The 22619-nt window shown below is 36.9% G+C and overlaps 1 protein-coding gene across 1 annotated transcript in view; it reads right to left on the bottom strand.

Moving 5' to 3' along the window:
• CNTRL (centriolin) overlaps positions 1-22619 on the bottom strand; it is a gene marked incomplete at both ends in the record, with an annotated part of 81165 nt that overhangs the window by 51983 nt on the left and 6563 nt on the right. The window contains 9 exons of the mRNA XM_080708902.1: positions 4666-4860; positions 7521-7630; positions 8419-8647; positions 9471-9590; positions 11386-11442; positions 15950-16143; positions 20634-20820; positions 20984-21125; positions 22256-22386. Coding sequence (XP_080565028.1) covers positions 4666-4860; positions 7521-7630; positions 8419-8647; positions 9471-9590; positions 11386-11442; positions 15950-16143; positions 20634-20820; positions 20984-21125; positions 22256-22386 — 1365 coding nt within the window. The remainder of the gene's footprint in view (positions 1-4665; positions 4861-7520; positions 7631-8418; positions 8648-9470; positions 9591-11385; positions 11443-15949; positions 16144-20633; positions 20821-20983; positions 21126-22255; positions 22387-22619) is intronic.

The raw sequence follows: 22619 nt of genomic DNA on the forward strand, positions 1-22619 counted from the left end.
TGTCCCACTCTGGAGGCATCACATTAGAGAGCTATGTTAACTGAAAAGTGTGGGTTGTTTCTCAGAGATTCTGGGAAAAATACTGAGAACTAATGATCTAGTCTAACTCTTCATTTTACAAATGAGAAAACTAAGTCTTAGATCCATCAAATGATTTGTCCTAGTCTCTTTAGGCAACTGTTTATGAGAAAAAACAATTTCCCCAGAACCTTTGCCCGCCACCCCCTCCCACAGCTAAATTTGCCCCCACAGGATCAGAGGACAGAAACAATAACTGTGGAAAAGTCATTAGGAGAGAGAAATGTATGCCAATCTGAACAACGAAAGCCCAAGTTTTCAATTCGAAGACCCATCAGATTAGAAAAGGACACTTCTCAATTTTAGTTGTCTGTTTCCCCAAAACCTAGAAGGAAAAGTCTCTTCATTTTTTAAATAAAAACACCTAAGTGGTTGCTTGACTGGAAGATTCTTTTACTACTGATATAACTTGATGGAATTTCCTAATTTGTCTTTTCCCCACACTCCCATAACACCCATCTGAATCTTTCTGAAAAAGTTACTGAAGCCACCAGCTTACATCGTAAGGAAACTCAGGGTTTTTATGGCTCAAGAAAGAGTAAAAAAAAAAAAAAAAGAAAAGAGACAACAACCACTATACTCATATCTAAATCAATAGATTGTTAAAATTTACCATTAAAAATTCCACTGAAATATCATTGTATGTAGGACAAAAATTTGGCTCAAGATGCCAATGATGTGAATTAAATAAATACTTGGGAGCAACAGCAGACCCTGCGATTTTTACTAGTGAAGCCCACAAAAGAGTTACTGTAAAAACAGGAACTTACATCTCTGACTCCTCCTCCTTCTCAAGTCCTTTGTACTGAGAGAGAGAAAATGATCATACCTTAACTTAGAATTTGTCCTGTTAAGGCTGAGCCGTTGGAAACAGAAACTGTGGGCGGAACGCTTTTTAGTGCTCTCTTCAAATTCATGTGTACTTCCCTCTCTGACAGCCACATTTTTGCAAGCTCTCGGAACCTCAGTCACTCCCCAGTGCCTCAAACCACGCGGCTGGCCCAGAATGAGTGACAGCCCGGCCCATCCAATCACCAGCATCCTCTGCAAGCAGGCCTCTCCCTCCGTGCTTTAAATCATAACACAGGAAGCTCCCCCGGGCCAGTCACGCCCAAACGCTGCAAAATCACCATAGCCTCTTTCCCTGGGGGTGAACTGCTACCTTTTGCTTCCACTGGGCATTTCTAGAAGAGTTTTTAATAAAACAGATCTTTAATATGCTTACTAATGTGATGTTTGTGCTTTTAGCTATGAATAACTTAATAACTAAAATGGGATTTGATTTTTAAATGGCACCTTTTCTTTTTGAAACTTAAATTTTGTGTGTATACATACATACATACATACATACACACAAACATACATACATACGTGGAGGGGGGGTACTAGGGATTTAACCCAGGGCATTCTACCTCAGAGCTTACACCCCTAGTCCTTTGCATTTTTTATTGTGAAACAGCATCTAGCTAAATTGCTGAGGCTGGCCTCCAACCTGCCTTCCTCTGGTCTCAGCTTCTCAAGTATTGGGATACAGGCTTGTGCCATTATGCCCAGCTTTTTAAATATATTTTGAAAACCCGAGCAGTCTTGGTTTCTTTTCCTTTTTTTTTTTTTTTCTTTTGGTACTGGAAATTAAACCCAGGGGCATTCTACCATTGAGCTATACCCCCAGCCCTATTTTTATTTATTTACTTAGTTTGCAGTACTGAGGATTGAACCCAGGGACATTCTACCATTGAGCTATACTCCCAGCCCCCCCGCCTTTTTTTTTTTTTTTTTTTTTTGGTGGTACTGGGGTTCCTGGAAGCCCTTATACCTCCGGGCTACACTCCCAGACCTATTTTTACATTTTTACTTGGAAACAGGGTCTCCTAAGCCAGCGCGCGCGACTGGCTTTGAACCTGCGCGATCCTCCTGTCTCTGCCTCCCAAACGCGGGGATTACAAGCGTGCGCCACCACGCCCGGCCCCCCAGCACCCCCTTTTAAAAATTCTTTATTTTGAAACAGTCTCACTAAATTGTGATGGGCCTCACTAAGGAGCTGAGGCTGGCCCGGAATCTATGATCCTATCTCAGCCTCCTGAGTACTGAGATTACAAGTATGCACCACCATGCCTGGCTCCTATTTTTTTATTTTTAATTAGGATCTCACTAAGTTGTGGAGGGCCTCTATTAAATTACTAAGGCTGGCTGCAAACCCGGGATCCTCCTATCTCTGCCTCCCAAGCACTGGGATCACAGGCTGTGTCAACTTGCCTGGCCTGAGATAATTTTAAAATATTAATTTATTTAGAACCTTAATCCTTGTGTAAGGAAGTTACACATGTATGGCATGATAAAAACAAAATCTCACCAGCATAGGTGAAAATATCTGGCACAATTCAAGGCACAATTCAAGACACAGGGAGGGCACATGCTATGTTTATTATTATTATATCTCATCAGAGCCGTTTGTTTTTACTTTTAAATTCTATTTACTATTCAAAGATACTTTTATCTAATTAGATAATACAAATCAAATAAATCTATTTACATCTACAGAAAAATACGAAGTCCACTCTTGACTCTTTTTTGCAAAAAGGCTCACATTTTGTAGCCTAGAATAGTGTGCCTACCACTAGCCAATATAGCAGCTTCATGCAAATTAGAAAAAGATGCTCCTTTAATGCGAACAAATTAAAAAGAAATGTCTTCTTGTACGGGGACTAAGGCTGTAACCTTAAGAACTTTTAGTTGTTTTTAACAAAGCTAAAAAGGAACCTTAAATCTGGTTTATATATTTTATCCCGAGCACAGATTGATTTGGTTATCTTCAAAACTTGGACACCATTCCTATGCCTCTTTTAGAGCCCATTTCTATATGTGATTCTTTATAGAAATCCAGTGAAAATTAAACTCCCCATCTGCTAAGAATACCAGTCACCTGTTGAAAGCAAACACATGATCCAAGTTCTAATCAGACTCAACACCACAGAGCTAAAAGGGGCAGCGCATGCCGGGCGTGGTGGTGCACGCTTGTTATCCTACTGCGCTTGGGAGGCGGAGACAGGAGGATTGCGGAGGTTTGAAGCCAACCTTGCTGGCTTAAGAGACCCTGTTTCCATATAAAACTATAAAAAAAAAATAGGTGTCTGGGAGTGTAGCTCGGAGGTAGAAGGGTTTCCAGAAACCCCAGTGCCACCAAAAAATAAATAAACAAAAGGGGCGGCCAGGTATTTGGGTGGGACCTGTTAGGGCTAGTTTCTTCCTACCTTTCCAAGCATTCTCAAAGGGCTAACCTGGGGATACAGGTAACCTCACCTATATGTCAGGCTTCTGAACAAATAAATGTAATAAAGTAAGATATTGCCAGCCTAAGTATATACTGTAATACTTAAAATCTCCAACTTTCATCTAACAAAAATCCTTTATAATAATTAAGATGAACTTGGTTTCTATTTAATAACCAAGTCTTAGGCTTTTGTCAAAAAAAAAAAAAAAAAAGATTTTAGCCGGGTGTGACAGCGCACGCATTTGGGAGACTGAGACAGGAGGATCTCGGTTCTTGGACAGCCTCAGCTACTTAGTGAGGCCCTCTGCAACTCAGTGAGACCCGGTTTCAAAATAAAGAATAAAAAACAGGGTGGGGGGTATAGCTCAGAGGTCGAATGCCCCTGGGTTCCATCCCCTGATGTGAAAAAAAAAAAAAAAGATTTTATGAGAGGCTATTCTTTAGAAAAATTAGCTCATCCATAAAATATAATATTCTACTAAAATGTTTAAAGGAATAATAACTTGTCAAGTACCTAAAGCAATTATAATGCATTGTCCTTATTATGTTAAACTCGATGATTTCTGTTAATCCAGAGATACTAAGGACTTTTAAAAGGTAGCCTTATTATAAAATATATGAGGAAATATGTGGCAATATTTTTTATTTAGTTTAGGAATACTAGTTAAAATGTAAGCCATCAGTATGACTTCTCGGGGTACTGACAAAAACAGACAAGAGTATGATCCTGTCATTCAGCCCTGAACCACGCCTGGCCGCACATCTCAGAGACACCCGCTCCAGAGAGACGCTTCGTTTCTAATGATAAAGCCATGTCAGACACCAGATAGCTTTAGTGGAGAAAGGATTAAAGGAGAGGTAGAAAAAGGACTCTGAACACCTTCAGTTCTTTCTGCTCTTAAGAAAGAAGGAAAATGAGAAAGAGGACAGAAAAAGAAAGAGTGAGAAGTCTAGAGAGCATTTTGAAACAAGTTTCTCTTGCTTTAAAATACAAAGAAATTGAACTACTTTACAAAAATTTGGTGGATCACGTAGACAGCATTCACTGAAAAACTGGCTAATCAAGGTTAAATTGCTTTGCTTTAGACATACACATATATCTAATACGTATATACACATTTACATAGAATACACATACATACATTACATATATAATACTTCTTATATATACATACGTATATATCACTTGAATATGTGCATCAAACCAAAACACTTTCAGAAAGGACGCTATTGCTAAGAATGATGTACTGTCTAGATAGAACAGTATTCGAGTCTCAACAAAGCAAGTCAGAATTCCTAATCACTTACATACTTACATGCTTCGGGTCTCTGGAATCCAGACCATCTATAACTTTCTGCAGGTCCTTGATCTCCTTCTGCTTTTCAGCAATTTCTTGCCTTTGCTTTTCCATCTGCATTTCCAGATCCAGAGCTTCCTGGCGTAATTTATTGAGAAGTTGTATTTTACCACTCAACTGCTTGAGAAGAAGGTCTTTTTCTGCTTCTGAAATCTAATCCCCACATATTCCAACATATAATTAACAAAGAATAGCAACACAGATTTATAAAGATAACACCTACAATGTAAACAATTCTTCTATCAGGTTTCTTTTTAAAGTAAAATGTAGAAGTTATCTAGGCACTCCACATATATCTTATTCTTTTATACTTATTATATGTAGAAAACATTACCCTACAAAGTTTATGAATACTAATAATAGCAGGTCCTAATGAAGTCACTCTAGCATAAGCAACTTGTAAAATATTAATAATAAATGTAAAGATAGCTGACTCCATATAGCACCTGCTAGGTGTCAGATGATGTTCTAAACTATAAACTTGAACTAATTAATTCTCAAAACGCATAAGGTAGAAAGTATCTTTTTATCTCAATTTTCAGATAGGAAAACTGAATCATGGAAAATTTCGCTATCTTGCCCAAGGTTATCCTAGGAAGTTGTAAAACCAAGACTGTGAGTGATTTTAGACAATTTTACTACTATACACAGTTTCCTAATTTGTTTAAATATGAAGATATGTCAACCAATAAATTATGAGTATTGATACAATTAACAACAGCTTTATGCTTTATATCCATTTCTAACAGTTTTTAACATAGAGATTTACACAAATAAAGAAATGTTTCTCCAAAGTCTATATAGAAGTGTGAACAACATGGAGATGAAAGTTTGGAAGGAGCTAGATATAGTGGTGCACACCTGAAATCCCAGTACTTGGGAGGCTGAGACAGAAGGATCACAAGGTTTAAGGCCAGCCTCCACAACTTAGCGAGACCATGCTTTAAAACAAAAAAGTAAAATAGGGCTGGGGGTGTAGTTTGGAGGTAGAATGCCCCTTTATTCAATCTCTAATACCAACCAAAAAAGGAAGGAAGGAAGGAAGGAAGGAAGGAAGGAAGGAAGGAAGGAAGGAAAGAAGGAAGGGTGGGTTTAGGAGGAAATAAGACAAATCACTGATGATAATACAATTCACCATAATTTCAATACTTTTATAATCAGTAAGTTTCTTAAACTCTGTTTTGCCTGGTAAAATTATCTCACATCACAGAACTGTAAAATACAGAAAATTCTCATTAACCCTGAGTATGGTGGCACATGCCTGTAATCCCACCAGCTACTCAGGAGGCTGAGGCAGTAGGATAGCAAGTTCAAGGCCGACCTTGGCAGTTTTGTGAAACCCTATCTCAAAAATAAAAAAGATGGAGATGTAGATCAGCGGTAAGCACTCCTGGGTTTTATCCCCAGTTCTGCCACCACCATCACCACCACAACAAAACAGTTCTCATTAAATTGAGATTTTAATTTTACTAGTAAGAACCAGGCTGAAACTAACTTTGTTAGTAGGTTAAGCAAATGAACAGTAAGTATAAAGAACAATCTAGGCTTACATCTAAAATAAATCATCCGAATTAACTATTTTTTCAGGCAGTTTGTAAGCATCCATTTATTTTTAAATTATGTATATGTATCAAGCTATGTATACAATGCTGTGGCCAGTGCTATTATAAAACATTCTTAACTATTCAAATTATCCTAATGCTCCCTCCATCTCACTTCCCACTTTCAATTCATCTGGAAGCCCTGACCTTCTCCTGCATATTTTTACCTGGAATAAAGGGGCTTTCTCTCCAAGGCCCCAGCCACCCTGCTGATTCATAAGAGTCAGGATTTTTTTTTTTTTTTTTTTTTTTTTTTTTTAGTACTGTGGCTGGAACCCAGGGGCATTCTACCTCTGAGTGACACCCCAGCCCTAGTTTTTATTCTTTATTTTGAAACGGGATCTCACTGAATTGCAAAGGGCCTCGCTAAGTAGCTGAGGTTGGCTGCGAACCTCAGTCACTGGCACACAGTAAGTTTCCAATAAACTTCCAATTCCTAGTTGCTAGTAACACTAGAATGTACTTTTTAAAAGAATATATAATCTAGACCTCACAAATTGTTCCACCTACTATGACATGAATGTAGTTACCATTATAATTTTGAAATGTTGATTTTTATAAGTTGTAAATAAGTAAAACTTTTTACACATTTAAGAATGAAAGTGTCAAAATACTCCCCCTTTTAGTTTTCCCTACACAATTATATTATGAATCTGAACTGCGTACATCTTCATGACAACTTTGGTCATTTCTAAGAACATGCTACTTTTATCTTTTTATCCACCATACAAACATATACACAGACATACATATATATATATATATGGGTTGGTGTGTGTGCGTGCGTGCGTGCGTGCGTGTGTGTGTGTGTGTGTGTGTGTGTGCGCTTCTTATTTGATAATGTCCATGCCATAGTAGAGATGTCTTCTCATTCCTAATCTAAGTCCCAGGATCTTAAAGGTGGTGGGTGCTTAATTAAGATAGGATAGAAGCAACTTCCTTGGGTAAAGTCATCACTTTCATCATGTAGTATACTAAATATATCTTTTCACTTAGATTTTAGGTAATTTATTTCTATATACCTTTTTAAATGTTAATAAGCTGTCATCATGAGTGAAAGGAAAATATAACTAAGAGGTGCTAGAACCACATTTAATTCTGAAATTTATGGTATGATTAATCATGCTCTACTGATTTTAAAATAACATGGTTATAAAGGGCACATTTAGATTTTTTATTTCATTTTAGCATGACTGCTTTATTTTTACATACTTTTTTCTGTTGGATAGCTTCTTCCAGTTGTTTAAATTCTTCAGTAGCTCTTAAAATTTTTTGTTCTGCCTTTTCTATTTCATCATGCAGTTCTGACAGTCGAGTTTGTGCTGCAAATTTAAAAACCATGCTCATATACACGTGCAAGAGAAACTGAATCCTGAAATTTCTATCAGATCTTTTTCTTTGTAATAGCCTCTTGCCCCCTCAATTAAATTCTGTCACTACTGATCAGAGGAACTTTTAAAAAGTGTTAACTTACGTCTTTCATATATATGTTAATCTCTGAGAATAAATTGTTTCATGATATGCTACAATACTATAATTGATCCTTTTATTTGTAATTTTTTTTTTTTTTTTTTTTTGTGGTACTGGGGTTCCTGGAAACCCTTCTACCTCCGGGCTATTTTATACTTTTTATTTAGAATCAGGGTCTCTTAAGCCAGCGCGGCTGGCTTCGAACCTGTTCCTCCTGTCTCCACCTCCCAAGCCAGTGTGCACCACCACGCCTGGCTATTTGTAAATTCTTAACATAAAAGGGACTTGAGATTCCCAACACTAGTACACTAGGATCACACTTGGCAACTTAGCAAGACTCTCTTTCAAAAGTAAAAATAAAATAGGACTAGGATATAGCTCAGAGGTAAAAGAGCCCTGGGTCCAATCCTTAGTACCCCCACACACACAAAAAAAATAAAATAAAAAAAAACCGATTTTCAATCACCATTGAAATTTAAAGAATCTGTACAATAAATCACTATTGTTGTAAACTTTCATATAAATTCAATAAACACTATCAGTATGTTTAATTAAATGAATTATAAAATAAAATTGTTCTACAGTCCTAAATATTCAAGCTTTTTGTATTTTTAAAGAATTTAAAACAACTTCATTTAACCTGCACTTATTTTTTTTTCTTTTTCTTCCAGTTGTACGTCCAATGGTGCATGAGCTCTCAAGTTCTCTGGCTCATTTCTGAGCTGTTCCCCTTCATCTGGTCCCATCTTCTTGATCTGTACTGCCTGGGCATTATTGATAATGTAACTCTCTGTGGCGAACATATTTCTCTTGTATCTGGATTTGCCAATGTAAGGGCTTTCGTCTGGGACTTTATCAATTTCAGCATACTAAAAGCATAATAAATGAAAAGATTTATGATTTAATCAGTAAGTTCAAAACAACCAAATAATACTATTCATGTTATGAATAATTATAGCACAGAATTCCCAAAATTTGTATTACTTCTACATGCCCAGATGCTGAGAAAAAAAATAATTCCTTTATCTTATTCTTAACATACTAAAAAGAGTTAGAGTAAAAAATGGTCTCAAAAGGATTCTCCCTCCTTCTACCAAAGAGTAAGATTGGATTGATTAAAGAGCTGCTTACAATTATGTGATCAGAAATCTGGATGTTTTATTTTGGCATCCTGGTGATATGAGTAAAATCTGTCTAATAAATTTTAATAATTGACTTTTAAAAAATTAAATGATACAGGATATTACTGGGATAGGGGTCTTGGATGTTAGGTAGTTCTCCCATTGCCACAGCATTTATGGCACCAATAATGGACGACTCATACTGAATCCAGTGGGTGTGGACAGACCATGCAGGGAGAGGACCAGTCCATGGTACTGAAGCACTTGGCAGAAAGTTTGGACTTAAGGGAGTTGATCAGCCCATTCTGTTAAACAAGGTAACTGGAGGTTAAGGCGGCTGCTTTTGTTTATGCCCATGACTGTGGGCAACAATCTTCTTGAGGCTTTACCTCTTTAGGACACGATTCTAACTACATGAGCCAATAACTCCCAGATTAAACCAAAGTCTGGTTTACTCTGCTGCTCTCATAATAAGAAAGTGGATGTACAAGTGTTCCTATCATCTATGCCCTTGCGCCTCACCCCACGCTGGCTAATAATTATGGACTCCTAAATAAGTAAAACAGCTCACCTCTGATGGATAATAATTTAGTGGCTCAAATTTAGCATCAATTTTATAAAAGGCCAATTCCTGTTCCAGCTCATACTGCTTCTGACATGCTCGTGTTAGTTCCATGGTCTTCTGCTTTAGCTATTGGCCCAATTTCATGAAACAACATATAGTACCATTAAGTTAGTATAAGGATACAATGATATGGCAAGGCCTCATCATAACTAATAACCACATTTTATAAACTCCACAGCAAAGAGCACAACACAATATTTTATCTAAATTCTATATCCCAGAAAATGAAATACAAAATTATTTCAGAAGAGATCACATAAAAGACCTTTGAAGTTTATATGTTATTTCAGGAAACAGTGAATAAAGAATTTAAGTCATTTAAATTTGCTTTCTCTAAACATGAAAAGAGCCTTGTATCAATTATTTTTAGGTAACTAGTCTATTATCTGCTTCCTGATTTCCCAATAGTTAACACTATCTTATTTAACTTGCTCTTCAATGTTAATGGGATCTCCAGATCATAGAGGTAGTAATATTTGACAGTAACTACAGAGGAGTGAGAAAGAGGAAATTAAAGATCGCTTTTTATTATATTGTTCTTGCTCTAGTAATTTGTGGTTAATGGCATCTTAGTTTTAAGTGTTTGGAACACCATTTTTTGTAACACAGGATAAGAAAGTATGAATGAATTCAACCAGATGCAATTATGTAATATTAAATTTTTAATAAAGTAATTCTACTATATTTCATTACTCAGCAACTTTTGGAACTGAGAAAATGAGGACATACAAATCATTCAATCTTATTCTCTGAATTCGTAAAGAAATTGAGTCTCAGATTAGTGAACTGACTTGTCAAAAGTTTTATATTAAATTAGTGATCGAACCTAAATATTTTACTAACTACCAGTACTAGCCCTCTATTTAACCAACCCTTTGAGTTCATTTCAAAGGTCCACTAGGTGATTTTTATTTATTTATTTATTTTTTGGGCCAGTGTCTGATAATAGAGGTCAAACAAAAAACATGCAAAAACATTTCATCATATAAAATTGCAAACCAGAGAGAGTAAAACATAAACACAAGCACTTTACAAGGCCAGAAAATCGTGCATGATTTAACTTACAGTCACCTCCTGATTATCCACAAATGAAGTAACCATGATGCTAGGCTACATGCTGTAAGCATACTACCGCATGGCATCTTCACCACTACACTATGGGATGATAAAAACTGCACAGAGAGGTTAAGTGGCCTGCCCAACTGCATAGCTGGCACTAGAAGAGGCAGTGTTCAATTCCAAGTTGCCTGAGTTCAGATCTAACACTCTACCTACTGTCCTGCTGCAGGGTGCCTAGCATATTAGCCACACGGATGTTGGCACTAAAAGTTCACAAGGCCCTGAGTCTCAAGAAAGCAACTCACAATCAACAGCACCAACTTATTTTGAGCCTCTCTCTCTATAGTTAAGTGACAAAGGGCTGAACCAAAGGCAAATGTGGCTGGAACCATGTATGGTATAGTAAACAGTCTATGTGTTTCAATGCACCTTTGTGTCTGTTAGAGCCCTAAGTTTAGTATCTAATAAGCATTTGATAAACATCTGTTGAAGAAATAAATGAGAAGAAATTAAGAGTCAAGGAAACAGAAGGTAGGCTAGTTACAGTATTGGCTATAGATAATCAAGAGATGACTGCAGTTAATAGATTTACCAATGTGAAAAATAATACAAATTCTTTCCCACACAGTCAAATGTTCTCTCCTATGTAGACATCCAGGAAAGACATAATACATACATATGCAGGCACATTTCAAATGTAGGCAGGCCAGTTCCAAAACTTAAATGTAAACAAGCATATTAATACAAGTTATCATGCAAACCATGAAAAATATAGTATGCAGTTCTACCCTAAAAGAACTACCTTTAAGGAAGAATAAAGAATCAGCAGAAAAGTGCTTGCAAGAAACCAAAACAAGGGCTAAAAGAAGAAAGAAGCAAAAAGGTACTGTCATCTAGAGAGCTCTAGAGAAGCTGTAACATTACAGGTTGCTATTTATTGAAAACTTACCATAACAAGATATGGTTATTAGTATTTGCAGTATTTTAACAGGGACACATTTATTACTCTGAGTTATAAATTTACCACCTTATTATTTAGACTGATTCATTTCAGATTATTTTCATATCCATAACCTATTAAATCCTCACAAGTCTATGAAACTAGCAGGATAAACAATTCGTCTTCATTTTTAAAAATAAAGAAGCCAAAGCCGGGCGTGGTGGCGCATGCTTGTAATCCCCGCGCTTGGGAGGCAGAGACAGGAGGATCGCGCAGGTTCGAAGCCAGCCGCGTGCGCTGGCTTAGGAGACCCTGTTTCCAAATAAAAATGTAAAAAGAGGTCTGGGAGTGTAGCCCGGAGGTAGAAGGGCTTCCAGGAACCCCAGTACCACACACAAAAAAAAAAAGAAAAAAAAAAAAAAAGAAGCTGAAGGACAGGAATTAAATAACTTGCAAAAGGACAAAGAGTAAGTTCAGCTAATATTTATTGGTGTGGCACCACTGTGGTTTAAATGGCCACCAGAAGACTTACTTCAGTTTTATTAAGAAACTGGTCTAATGTGTGAGCAATAACACAGCTGGGCATGGTGGCACACACCTGGAACCTTAGCTACTAGGGAGGCTAACGCAGAAGGACTGCAAATTTGAAGCCTGCCTGGAACAATATGGCAAAACCCTGTCTCAAAAAAAAAAAAAAAAAGACAAAACAATGGCTTGGATATAGCTCAGTGGAAAGAGTTCTGAGCATGCACATGGCCTTGGGTTCAATCCACAGTACTACACGTGAAAAAAGCAAGCACAAAACAAAATCACTGGACAATGCTATACAACTGTAGATGATGATATCATCAGATATTCTGCAAAAGACAACAAAAATGTTCTTTTAAAATGTTCTCTTGGACTAAGACTCAGAATTATTTTTAAACATATAGTCCTTTGAAATAACAGGATAGACAAAACAATATGAACTAGCAATTTTAGGAAAAAAACAAAATAGCCATTAAATATACATGCAATACTCAATGATCCAACAATTATGGCAATAAGAAATTTTAAAAAGATTCCATTTTTTCTATCATATTTAAAAATTTGAAATAACACCAAGTTGGAAACTGAACCCTTTTATTTACTCCTGTGGAAGGGTAAATTGGTAATAAACTTTTTGAAGTGGGCATTTATGTGTATGAAATATTTAAGATTACACAGTAATTTTACTTTAAGTGATTTATGTTAAAGAAAAAGCAGTACAATTGCCTAAGGAACAAACAAACATACACACAAATATTTTCTCTGTAGAACTATCTGTAATAGCAAAAAAGTAACCTAAATATCTACAAACAGGAATGCAATTACTAAATTATGAAGGTCAATTTAATGGAAAATAATACAGAATTTAAACAAACATGAGGAAGATTTATATATACGTACGTATACACACACACACACACACACACACACACACACACACACACACATAGAGAGAGAGAAAGACAGAAAGAGAGAGAGCGTGCGCACGCGAGAGAGCTATCCTCAAATACTGTTTTGTGAAGGTAAAATGCAAAGATGTAGAACACACACACACACACACACACACAAAGATTCCTTTCTTTTAAAAAAAATCACAAAAATTCAAGGGTATAATTATTTAATTCCATATATGTTCTGTACAAACATGAAAAACAAAAAGGATATATATTAACAGCTGGGGGAATAGGTAAGGGAAGTGTAGCCCTTCATTTCTACTGTATGCATTTGTGTTCTCTGAATTTGTTACAATAAATATATTTTATTTTATTTATTTTTTTTTACAAGTTCTATTCACTTTATTTTAGTGGTATGAAAATCCTATGTCATAGCCACAGCTGGAGCTTGGGTCCTCTGCACAGAGACTCTGGTATGGGTTTTTACAAGATGGTCTGTGAACTCCTGATAGGGAGATTTGGTAAACACTGTATATTTTAATTATGTATATAAGTGCATTTTTTAATTGTTAATCATAAAAGTAACATAATGACAGAGAAGACCACAATGTGACTTGTAACAAAAATAGTCAAATGAGGGAAAAAGAAGCAAAACTGTTGATAATTTACAAAACATTTATTGACAACACATATTATTAAGCAAAAAAGAAAATTAGGCAACTATAATGAACCATAATTTGGAGACAGCGCAAAGCCTTAAGACCTAATATTTACCGAGGTTTGTAATGGGTTGACTAACATGCTTCAGGGAGTAAGCAAAAACAAATAATGTTCTCTTATTTTAGTAATAAAAGCTAGATTCTAGCTGAGCGTGGTGGCACATGTCTGTAATCCCAATACCTGGGAGGATGAGACAGGAAGAACACAGGTTTGTGGCCAGGTTAGCTACTTAGTGAGGCCCTCTGAAACTGAGACCCTGTTTCAAAGTAAAAAATAAAACAGGGCTGAAGGTATAGCTCCAAGGTAGAATGCCTATAGGTTCAATCCCCAGTACCACAAAAAAATAAACAGACAACAGCAATAATAATAATTAATTAGAGTTGGGGGTATAGCTTGGAGGTAGGATGCCCCTGGGTTCAATCCTCAGTATCACAAAGAGAAAAAAAATAGAAAAAAGAAAAGATGGATTTTATGTTTGGAAAAATCTGTAACTCAGAAAAATGTATTAAATCATCACAAATGTCACAGGACGCCACAATAAGTAATTGGTCTTATTTTTATATTTTGTTTGTCTGTGGTACTGGAGTCTGAATCCAGGGGACATTCTACTTCCAAGTTCTACCCCAGCCCCTTTCATTTTTTATTTTGAAACAGGATTTCATTAATTGTTTAAACTGGCCTCAAACCTACAATCCTGCTGTCTCAGCTTCCCAAGTACTGGGATTACAGGCAGGCAGCACCACACATGGCCTATGTACTGTTTATAATAGCAAATTAGTGAGACTCTGTTTCAAAATAAATAAAAAAGGGCTGGGAGTATACCTCAGAGGTGGAATGACCCTGAGTTCAACACAGACTACCACATTTTCCCCCACATATACTATCATACATTTTTAGATACAGGGTCACATTTGATTTACTGTTTTGAAACTTGCTTTTGTTCACATAGTAAAATGTATCAGATATCTTCAATGTCAGGAGATACAATCCTTCCTCATTTTATCATCAGCAATATACTATTCTACTATAAGTATATCTACTGAAGGAATCTTAGTTATTTATAATTTTTACCATGATGAATAATATTGTAGTGAATATACTTGTATATATATGTGTATTTTATAAATACATGTTTATGTATGCATATACATATACAAATACATATAGAGAGATACATATAAAATCTGTATACATTCTTGCTGCCATTTCTATGAAATTCAGATAATTTTGCCAAATTACCCTCTAAAAGTTTTTGTCAATGTACAGTCTCACCTATAATGTTATAGTTTAAAAATGCAAATGTGTAGGGCCAGTCTCACAACTCCTCACAATGGATGGCATTACCTTCTCATTGAGGTGGATACCACACCTCACATAATGCAGTCAAGACAGCTTTAGTCTACTCAGCCATATCATATAGTGCGTGACCAACTACAATCTACAATGCCTTTTGAACATATTTATATTAAGCTACATGTGCCCTATTCTATGGTCAGAAGTAGTATTTTTTAAAACCAAGGGCAAAGAATTCTCTACTTTAAGAAAAAAACAACCAAAGTGTGTCGGTATTGGGAAATGTCTTTGGTACTAATTTCAGAAGTGTCTTTCGTACTAATTTCAATATGTATTGACTTCAAATGCTTTGGTATTAATCTTAAAATACAGAAAGTAGTCAAAGCTTAGGTGTCCCACAGACACTCAGGCAGAGAAGGAACCCTGCAAAGTTCCCAGCAACCAAGAACACAACAGAGGTAGCCCAGGGCCTTTGCATTCTAAAGACAAGCTTTACATAATAACTTCTGGCAGACAGGCTAAAATTCCCCAAGGATGTGAGAGGATGGCACTGGTCTTCTTCAAAGTTAGATACCATGAGATCCCTGAGTCTGATAATCAATTAACACATTTTGAGGCATACAAAAGGCTTGGGTCTGTAATGGAGACAGGGTGGGCCAACAGGAAAAAATCCTCACATCAAAAGGCTTGCCCCGGAAAAGGGGCAGATCTAGTCAGGTCAGAAAGACAATTTGTTAAGCAAAGATGTGAGATCAAATTCTTTATAAAAACTGTTCCATATCCAAAAACTTCAGTAATTTATTTTCAAATTACTCCACTATATCCCTCTCACGTAGTGCTTTAATTTATGTCCTATCTTTCTAACTTACAACAGAAGAGATCTGGCTATTCTTTTCTAAAATAGCTAAGAACAAGAACCCGCAGCTACATCTCACACCGGTACAGTTTTGTTGTGCCACCATAACACAAAGCAATGTAAAATATACACTTACCAATTCATTTTTCATATTTAAGTCACTTTCTAGCTCTGCACAGCTCTGTTTTTGTAACATAGACTCTTCTTTTAATGATTTATTTAATTTATCTTGATTTTTAATTTCCTCAAGGAACTTTATTTGTTTGCTTTTAAGATCTTCAGTTTCCATCATTTTCTTTTCCAGGTCTCTTTCTAGTCTTTCTACCTCTTCTGTAGATAGAAATATAACAGTTTGTTTATTATTATATTTCCTACCTGAAAAAAGACAAGGATTATTTCTCAAATAAAACAATAGCAAGAGAAGTCTAAAATTAGTGTAAATGCAATTCTACTTTTAAAATTATACATTTGAAATATACTTTGGGGGGAAAGACCATCTTGAGCTTAAAGATCTATTTAATACAGATAAAATAAAACGCTATTACTTTGATAAAATTTTAAAAAGATAACAGTTTCAACTATTTAATTTGGTGTGTTTGCACGAGTTTTTCCAGTAACCTGTTAAAAATGAAATATTTTGATATTAAGTAATTCCATTTACAAGGAGGCTACAAACATGTTTTCAAAACATGATATTAACAGGCATGGTGGCACACGCCTGCAGAGGACTGCAGGTTCATGGCCAATCTTAGCAACTTAGTGAGGCCCTCAGAAACGGAGTGAAATTCTGTTTGAAAATAAGTAAGAGCCAGGCCTGGTGGTGCACACTTGGAATCCTAGCATTTGGGAGGCTGAGACTGGAGGATCATGGTTGGTGGACAGCCTTAGTTTAGTTAGTGAGGCCCTTTGCAACTCAGTGAGACCCTGTTTCAAAATAAAGAATAAAAAATAGTGCTAGGGGTATAACTCAAGAGGCAGAATGACCCTGAGTTCCATCCCCAGCATAAATAAATAAATAAATAAATAAATAAATAAATAAATAAGGCTGGGGAGCTCAGAGGTAGAAGGCCCTTGGGTTCAATCTCCAGTACCAAAACAAAAACAAAACCCCATGACATTATTTTACAACCCTTCAAAAGCTTATTACTCTTAGGACAGAATCTGAAAGCTGGCATGAGGACCTGACAAGGCTCTTTATGATTTTCCCATCTTCCTCCTCTGCCTCCCCTTCAAGCACTCCCTGCAGCTTTCCTAAGATGACTGTGGTGCCTTAGGCTGAGACACCTCCTCTCCCCTGCAGACTCTTATTCACACCCCTTGTCTGGACTTGTCTTCCTCTATCTCCTATGGGCCTATCTTGCATTTTCTAGGTTTTTAAAAACATTTTTAGAATCCTTCCCTGGCCCTATATTCTCCTCAGGTTAGATGCTTCTCAGGGCACCCTGGCCTTCTGCTAAGGCCCCTGTCACACAGGGAGCTGTAAATGTGATCAAATGCCCTGGCCTTCCCCCCTAAAGCTTCAGGAAAGCAGAAACTATGTCTCTCTGGACCAACACTGGATCCTAAGAGTCTGCACACTAAGTCTTCTGATTACTATCTGAAGTCATGAATGAGCCATAAGAAGTAGTTTAAACATTTCCTCCAATAGTATATTTACTTAATTGGCATTATTTATATTTTTAATGATACTGAAACATACACTTCAGAATAACAAAAGTAGAGTGAGGAGAATACAAAACTAATGAGAATTTACCATGTTTCTCAAATATTGAACCCAAACATAGGAAATAGTTTATAAAGGCCAAAAATGGACCTCTAACATAGCTATTCATACCTTTCATTTTCCTAGAAATTCTCATATTCCTAGTCTCTTTCTGAGCTGATGACCTCACATTTTATTGAGAAAACAGATCCCCAAATCAGTTGGAACTGCCTTATTTTCCCACTACAAAGCAACAAACTACCCAGTGTCCGCACATCTCTCCTGCCAAGGGACAAAGCTTTTCTCTCTTTCTCTAACCTCTTCCTCTTGTGTTTTCAAGGGCCAAATAACTGAGTAATGATTTGCCTCTCCATTCTGCCCTTGGATAATCTGTTTGTTTGACAACTGGTTTTGAGATTAACTACATTTTGTTTCTATCTGCTTCCTGTTCTAGATGCTACCAGAGAATTATTAGTTGTATTTTTAACTTTTAAAAATTTATTTTGATAGCTCATTGTTATTTTTATACCCTTATTTAATACTTTATATTATACATCACACATTATGACATCTGAACTACTTCATAATGTAGTCTGGAGCAATAGTGAAACTCATTTATTAAGTACTGGAGGAGAGAAGTTGTGGTGGAAAATTTTTCCAATCTTTAGCAAATGCCTCCGTCCCATTCTTCAACATGTCACATCTAGCACTTCTCCTTCCCAGAGCACCGCGCTCGCCAGCTGAAGCCCTCCTCGGTGCTTGCCGATCCTCACTTCTCAGCAACATTCAGCTGGCCACACCCCACACACACACCCTTCTCTCTCTCTGCTCTAGGAACCCACCATTTCCTGGTTTCCTCTACCTGCGGGCCCTTCCTCTGGTTTCCTGAGCTGGCTGCCCTTCCTCTTTTCACCCCTGACTGCACAAGCACAATTCCTGTGTAACTAAGTACTATTTCATGCTGGTAACTCGTGAATTGATGCTGGTTGAGTATCTGAAATTCTTAGTACCAAGTGTTTCAGACATTAGATTTTTTTCAGAGTTTCAAATATTTGTATTTATAGATGAAATATCTGGTCATTAGAACCAAGTTTACATGCAAAAACTCATCTATGTTTCATACACACCTAATACACACACACACACAATTTCATACAATATTTTTAGTATGACCATGATTTTTTTTTTTTTTTTTTGGTGGTACTGGGGGTGGAACCCAGGGGCTTTCTACCTCCAGGCTATACTCCCAGACCTATTTTATATTTTATTTGGAAAGAGGGTCTCACTAAGTTGCTGAGAGCCTCACTAAGTAGCTGAGGCTGGCTTCGAACCTGTGTGATCCTCCTGTCTCAGCCTCCTAAGTGTGGGGATTATAAGCGTGAGCCACCATGCCCTGCATGTATGACCATGATTTGATCGTGACCAATATAAGGTCTGGTGTGAATTTTTCCAATTGCAACATTATGTTGGCAATGAAGGAATTTCAGATTAAGGAGTATGGTGGAGTTCAAATTTCCAGAGTAGAGATACTCAACACATTATATCTAGCCTAGCTCTCTTTAAACTCCAGACTCACATTTCTGATTCTCTACAAGGTTGTCTCATAGGCAATTTAAACAAAACATGTCCTAAAGAAAACTCAAAATTCTCCCATTTCTGTAAGTGATATCACCATCTACCACTAAACCAGAGGCCTGGAGACTATCCACTCCATTAGAGTGCCACTGATTCCACCTTCAAAACTGATCTGCCTATTTTTCCTCTCTACATCTACTACCTAAGCACAGGCCACCAACTTTTATCCTAGATTACTTCAATAGCCTCTGAATAGACCCCTTCATCTGTTTTGCCTTGCTCCAAATCATTCTCCACTATTATGGTTAAATGTAGAATGTCCCCTGAAGAGCTCATGTATTAATGTTCAGAGTCGATATAATTAAATCATGAGAGTTGCAATGCATTTAAGGGTAGTAACCTAAGCAGGTGGGATTTAGGTGGAGGATGTGGGGTGTGGCCTTAGGGCTGCTTGTGTCCTTGAATCCCCTTGCTTGCTCTCTCTTGCTTCCGGCCTCCATGATGTAAGAGCACAACCTTGCCCTCTCTCTAGAGAGGATATAGCCTCTCCCTGCCATATCCTGAGTGCCATAGACCTAGCCTGACATAAACTGAAACTCTGAAACCTCCAAAACTGTGAGTAAATAAAGCCTCCTTCCTCTAAGTTATGTGGTCAGTTATTTTCAAAGACAGCACTGGGAACGCTGAGATATCCATCTTGCATCAAAAATAACCTTAATCATCAGGGAAGGGACCTATATCATCTACCAACCCTGCTCAAAAACTATATATGGCTTTCCACAGAATCCAGAATAAAAAGGTCCTGTGCCAGGCTGAACCTCCCTCTCTCTCCAAACCTTTTCTTCAGGTGTCTGCCAATCATATTGATCTTTCAGCTCCTTGAACTTATCAGCATCTTTATAGCCACAAAGAATAAGCTACTCCCTCTCCCGATATGCCATTCTTCACATGCCTGACCTCTCTTCCTTTGCCTGAATGTCACTTCCACAGAGGGCCATCCCTCTATACCATGTTACTCCACAAACAGGCCTCCCCTCCCCTGTGTGACTTAACCTGGGCTTACTTGCTTTCTGTCTTCTCCATAAAACCGTAAGTTACATGAAGGCCAGCACCACATTTTTTTTGAGGTAGTGGGAATGGAACCCAGGGGCCTTCTATCTCTGAGGTACACCCTCAGGCCTTTTTTATTCTTATTTTGAAACAGGGTCTCACTGAGTTGCAAAGGGCCTCACTAAGTAGTTGAGGCTGTGCACAAACCGCAATCCTCCTGTCTCAGCATCCAAATGCTGGGAATACAAGTGTGCGCCACCAAGCCCTGCCAGCACCACATATTTGCTCACCATTGTACCCATAATGCCAAGTACAGTGCCTGGTGCACAGTACATGCTCAATAAATAGTAACCAAATTAAAAGATTTACAGTATCATTTCTTTCCTATGCAAAAATAATATTATTAGGGTTTATAATACAATATATTCTTCTAGATAACTTCTGAAAATAAATTCTTTGCTTATCAAATGCAGTTTTACAAGTGTTCTCTTACCTAAACTGAATCTCTCAAATGCCTCCTGTCTATCCTGAGTGGTTACTGGCTGTCCTTCCAAACTCTCCAGTGAACGGAGGTGGAAAATAGTAAACTGAAAGTAATGAGGAAGGGTCACGACTGGATTTTCAGCTAGGACCAGAGAAGTCAAATCTTGAAGTGGTTTCAACTTGCTTATATCCTGGAGCTAAAATGATATAAAAACAGTTTTGACATATTATACTTTAAAAAGCACACATCACCCAAAGGAAGTTATATAAGTCAAGAAAATCTCATTTTTAAATCAGTTTTTTAATGTTGTATTTCAATAAATCTTTTTTTTTTTAATTCTTTGACTTTGAGTAGCTTACCGAAGATATCTTGTTGCCTTTCAGATTGAGGACTCGCAAAGATTTCAACTTCTTCCCTAACCACACTGGAATATGCTCAATTTCATTTCCTGCAAGGTTTAGCTTTTGCAGATTACACAGATTTTCTATGCCTTCAATTTTGCTGAAAACCAAATGACAAAATCAAACTTGAGTTTAATACAATGATAAAGTCATTTCATTGTAATTTTAGAGTAAATACTTTGGGTTCCATGTGAGGTTACCATTCAAATGATGACTTTTCAACCCTTCTCATGAATGAGAATGAAGTGGCTAAAAACAAACTTACAAAAACAACTAGAGTGCCAACCTTTACTACTATGCCCAGGAATTATACTCATCTTTCTATCAGACTTCAAGATCCTATGACACAGACAAGAAGCACATGCGCATGGCAATTTCACTGACTACGGAGCAGAGCTGGCTAACTCCACAGCGTGTAGCTGCTATGTGCTACAGTTCTGCCACAAAGATGTCCATGACTATCACATTAAACCTTCACAAAGGATTCACCATGCCAGCAGGCTACCAGAACCCCTAACATAATACTGTGTTTACAAACATAAGTATTTTTATCAGAATATCTAAAGTAATAAAATATTTGTCAGCCATATTAAATTTTCACTGATAAAAATTTTCCCAAGTACTTGTAATTTAACTGTCACTCTCATTCCTTGGTTCTGTGCCAGGTGATTATTTCTTAGCTTCTCTATTTTCACTTTTATTTTGCCAAAATTATTTTCTTCAGGACCAATTCATTTTTATGGAAATTTTATATTAAGACTAATTACTTTTTCTTTACATTTCATTTTTGTCTTATTCAAATGTCTACAAAAATAGGGTTGGGGGTGTAGCTCAGAGATAAAATAACCCTAGGTTCAATCCCAGTTCTAGAAAAAAAAAAAAGAAATATGGGATCAAAATGGCAGAATTATTGTACTTCATGGTAAAATATTGTAAAATATTGTACTTCATGGTAACATTCTTTATGCAGTAAAGCAGTGAGTCATTGACCACATCTGGGCAACTTTCCTGCCAAAATGGAATTAAGATAAAATTTGGTATTCAAAACTTCTTCCATAATGCCAAATAAGGTAATTTGTATTTAATGACAGTAATTATATGTCAAGGACTAGCCTACTAAGGATTAAAGATCAAAATATCTGCTGTTTCAAAGGTTCTTTCAGTAACATCAGTAGAATCAGTCTACCCCTCAAAGAATCTGCGATGCTACTTACAGAAGTATCTACTCACCTGATTTTGTTATATGATAGGTTGAGTTCTCGTAATTTTAACAGTTTGTCCACCTTCTCGATCTTCCCTATTAGGTTATAGCTGAGATTCAGGACTTCAAGTTTAATACATTTTTCCAAGTTCTCGATATACTAATTAGAAACAAAGGAGTAAATATTTTACACAATAGGTGTCTTGACATAAAGCATAATATTTAAGAAGGTGCCTCTGGGGCTGTTTTCATCAGTCATCAAAGAATAATAAACTTATACTGCTCTCCTGGACAATCCCTGGAGGAGTAATTCCCCTCAAGTTGCCAAATGCTCCTTGCAACTTAGCAGATGACAGCATTTCATACACACTAAAGCTCAACCTATTCAACAAG

Source organism: Muscardinus avellanarius (assembly GCF_963383645.1).
Source record: "Muscardinus avellanarius genome assembly, chromosome: 13".
NCBI lineage: Eukaryota > Metazoa > Chordata > Mammalia > Rodentia > Gliridae > Muscardinus > Muscardinus avellanarius.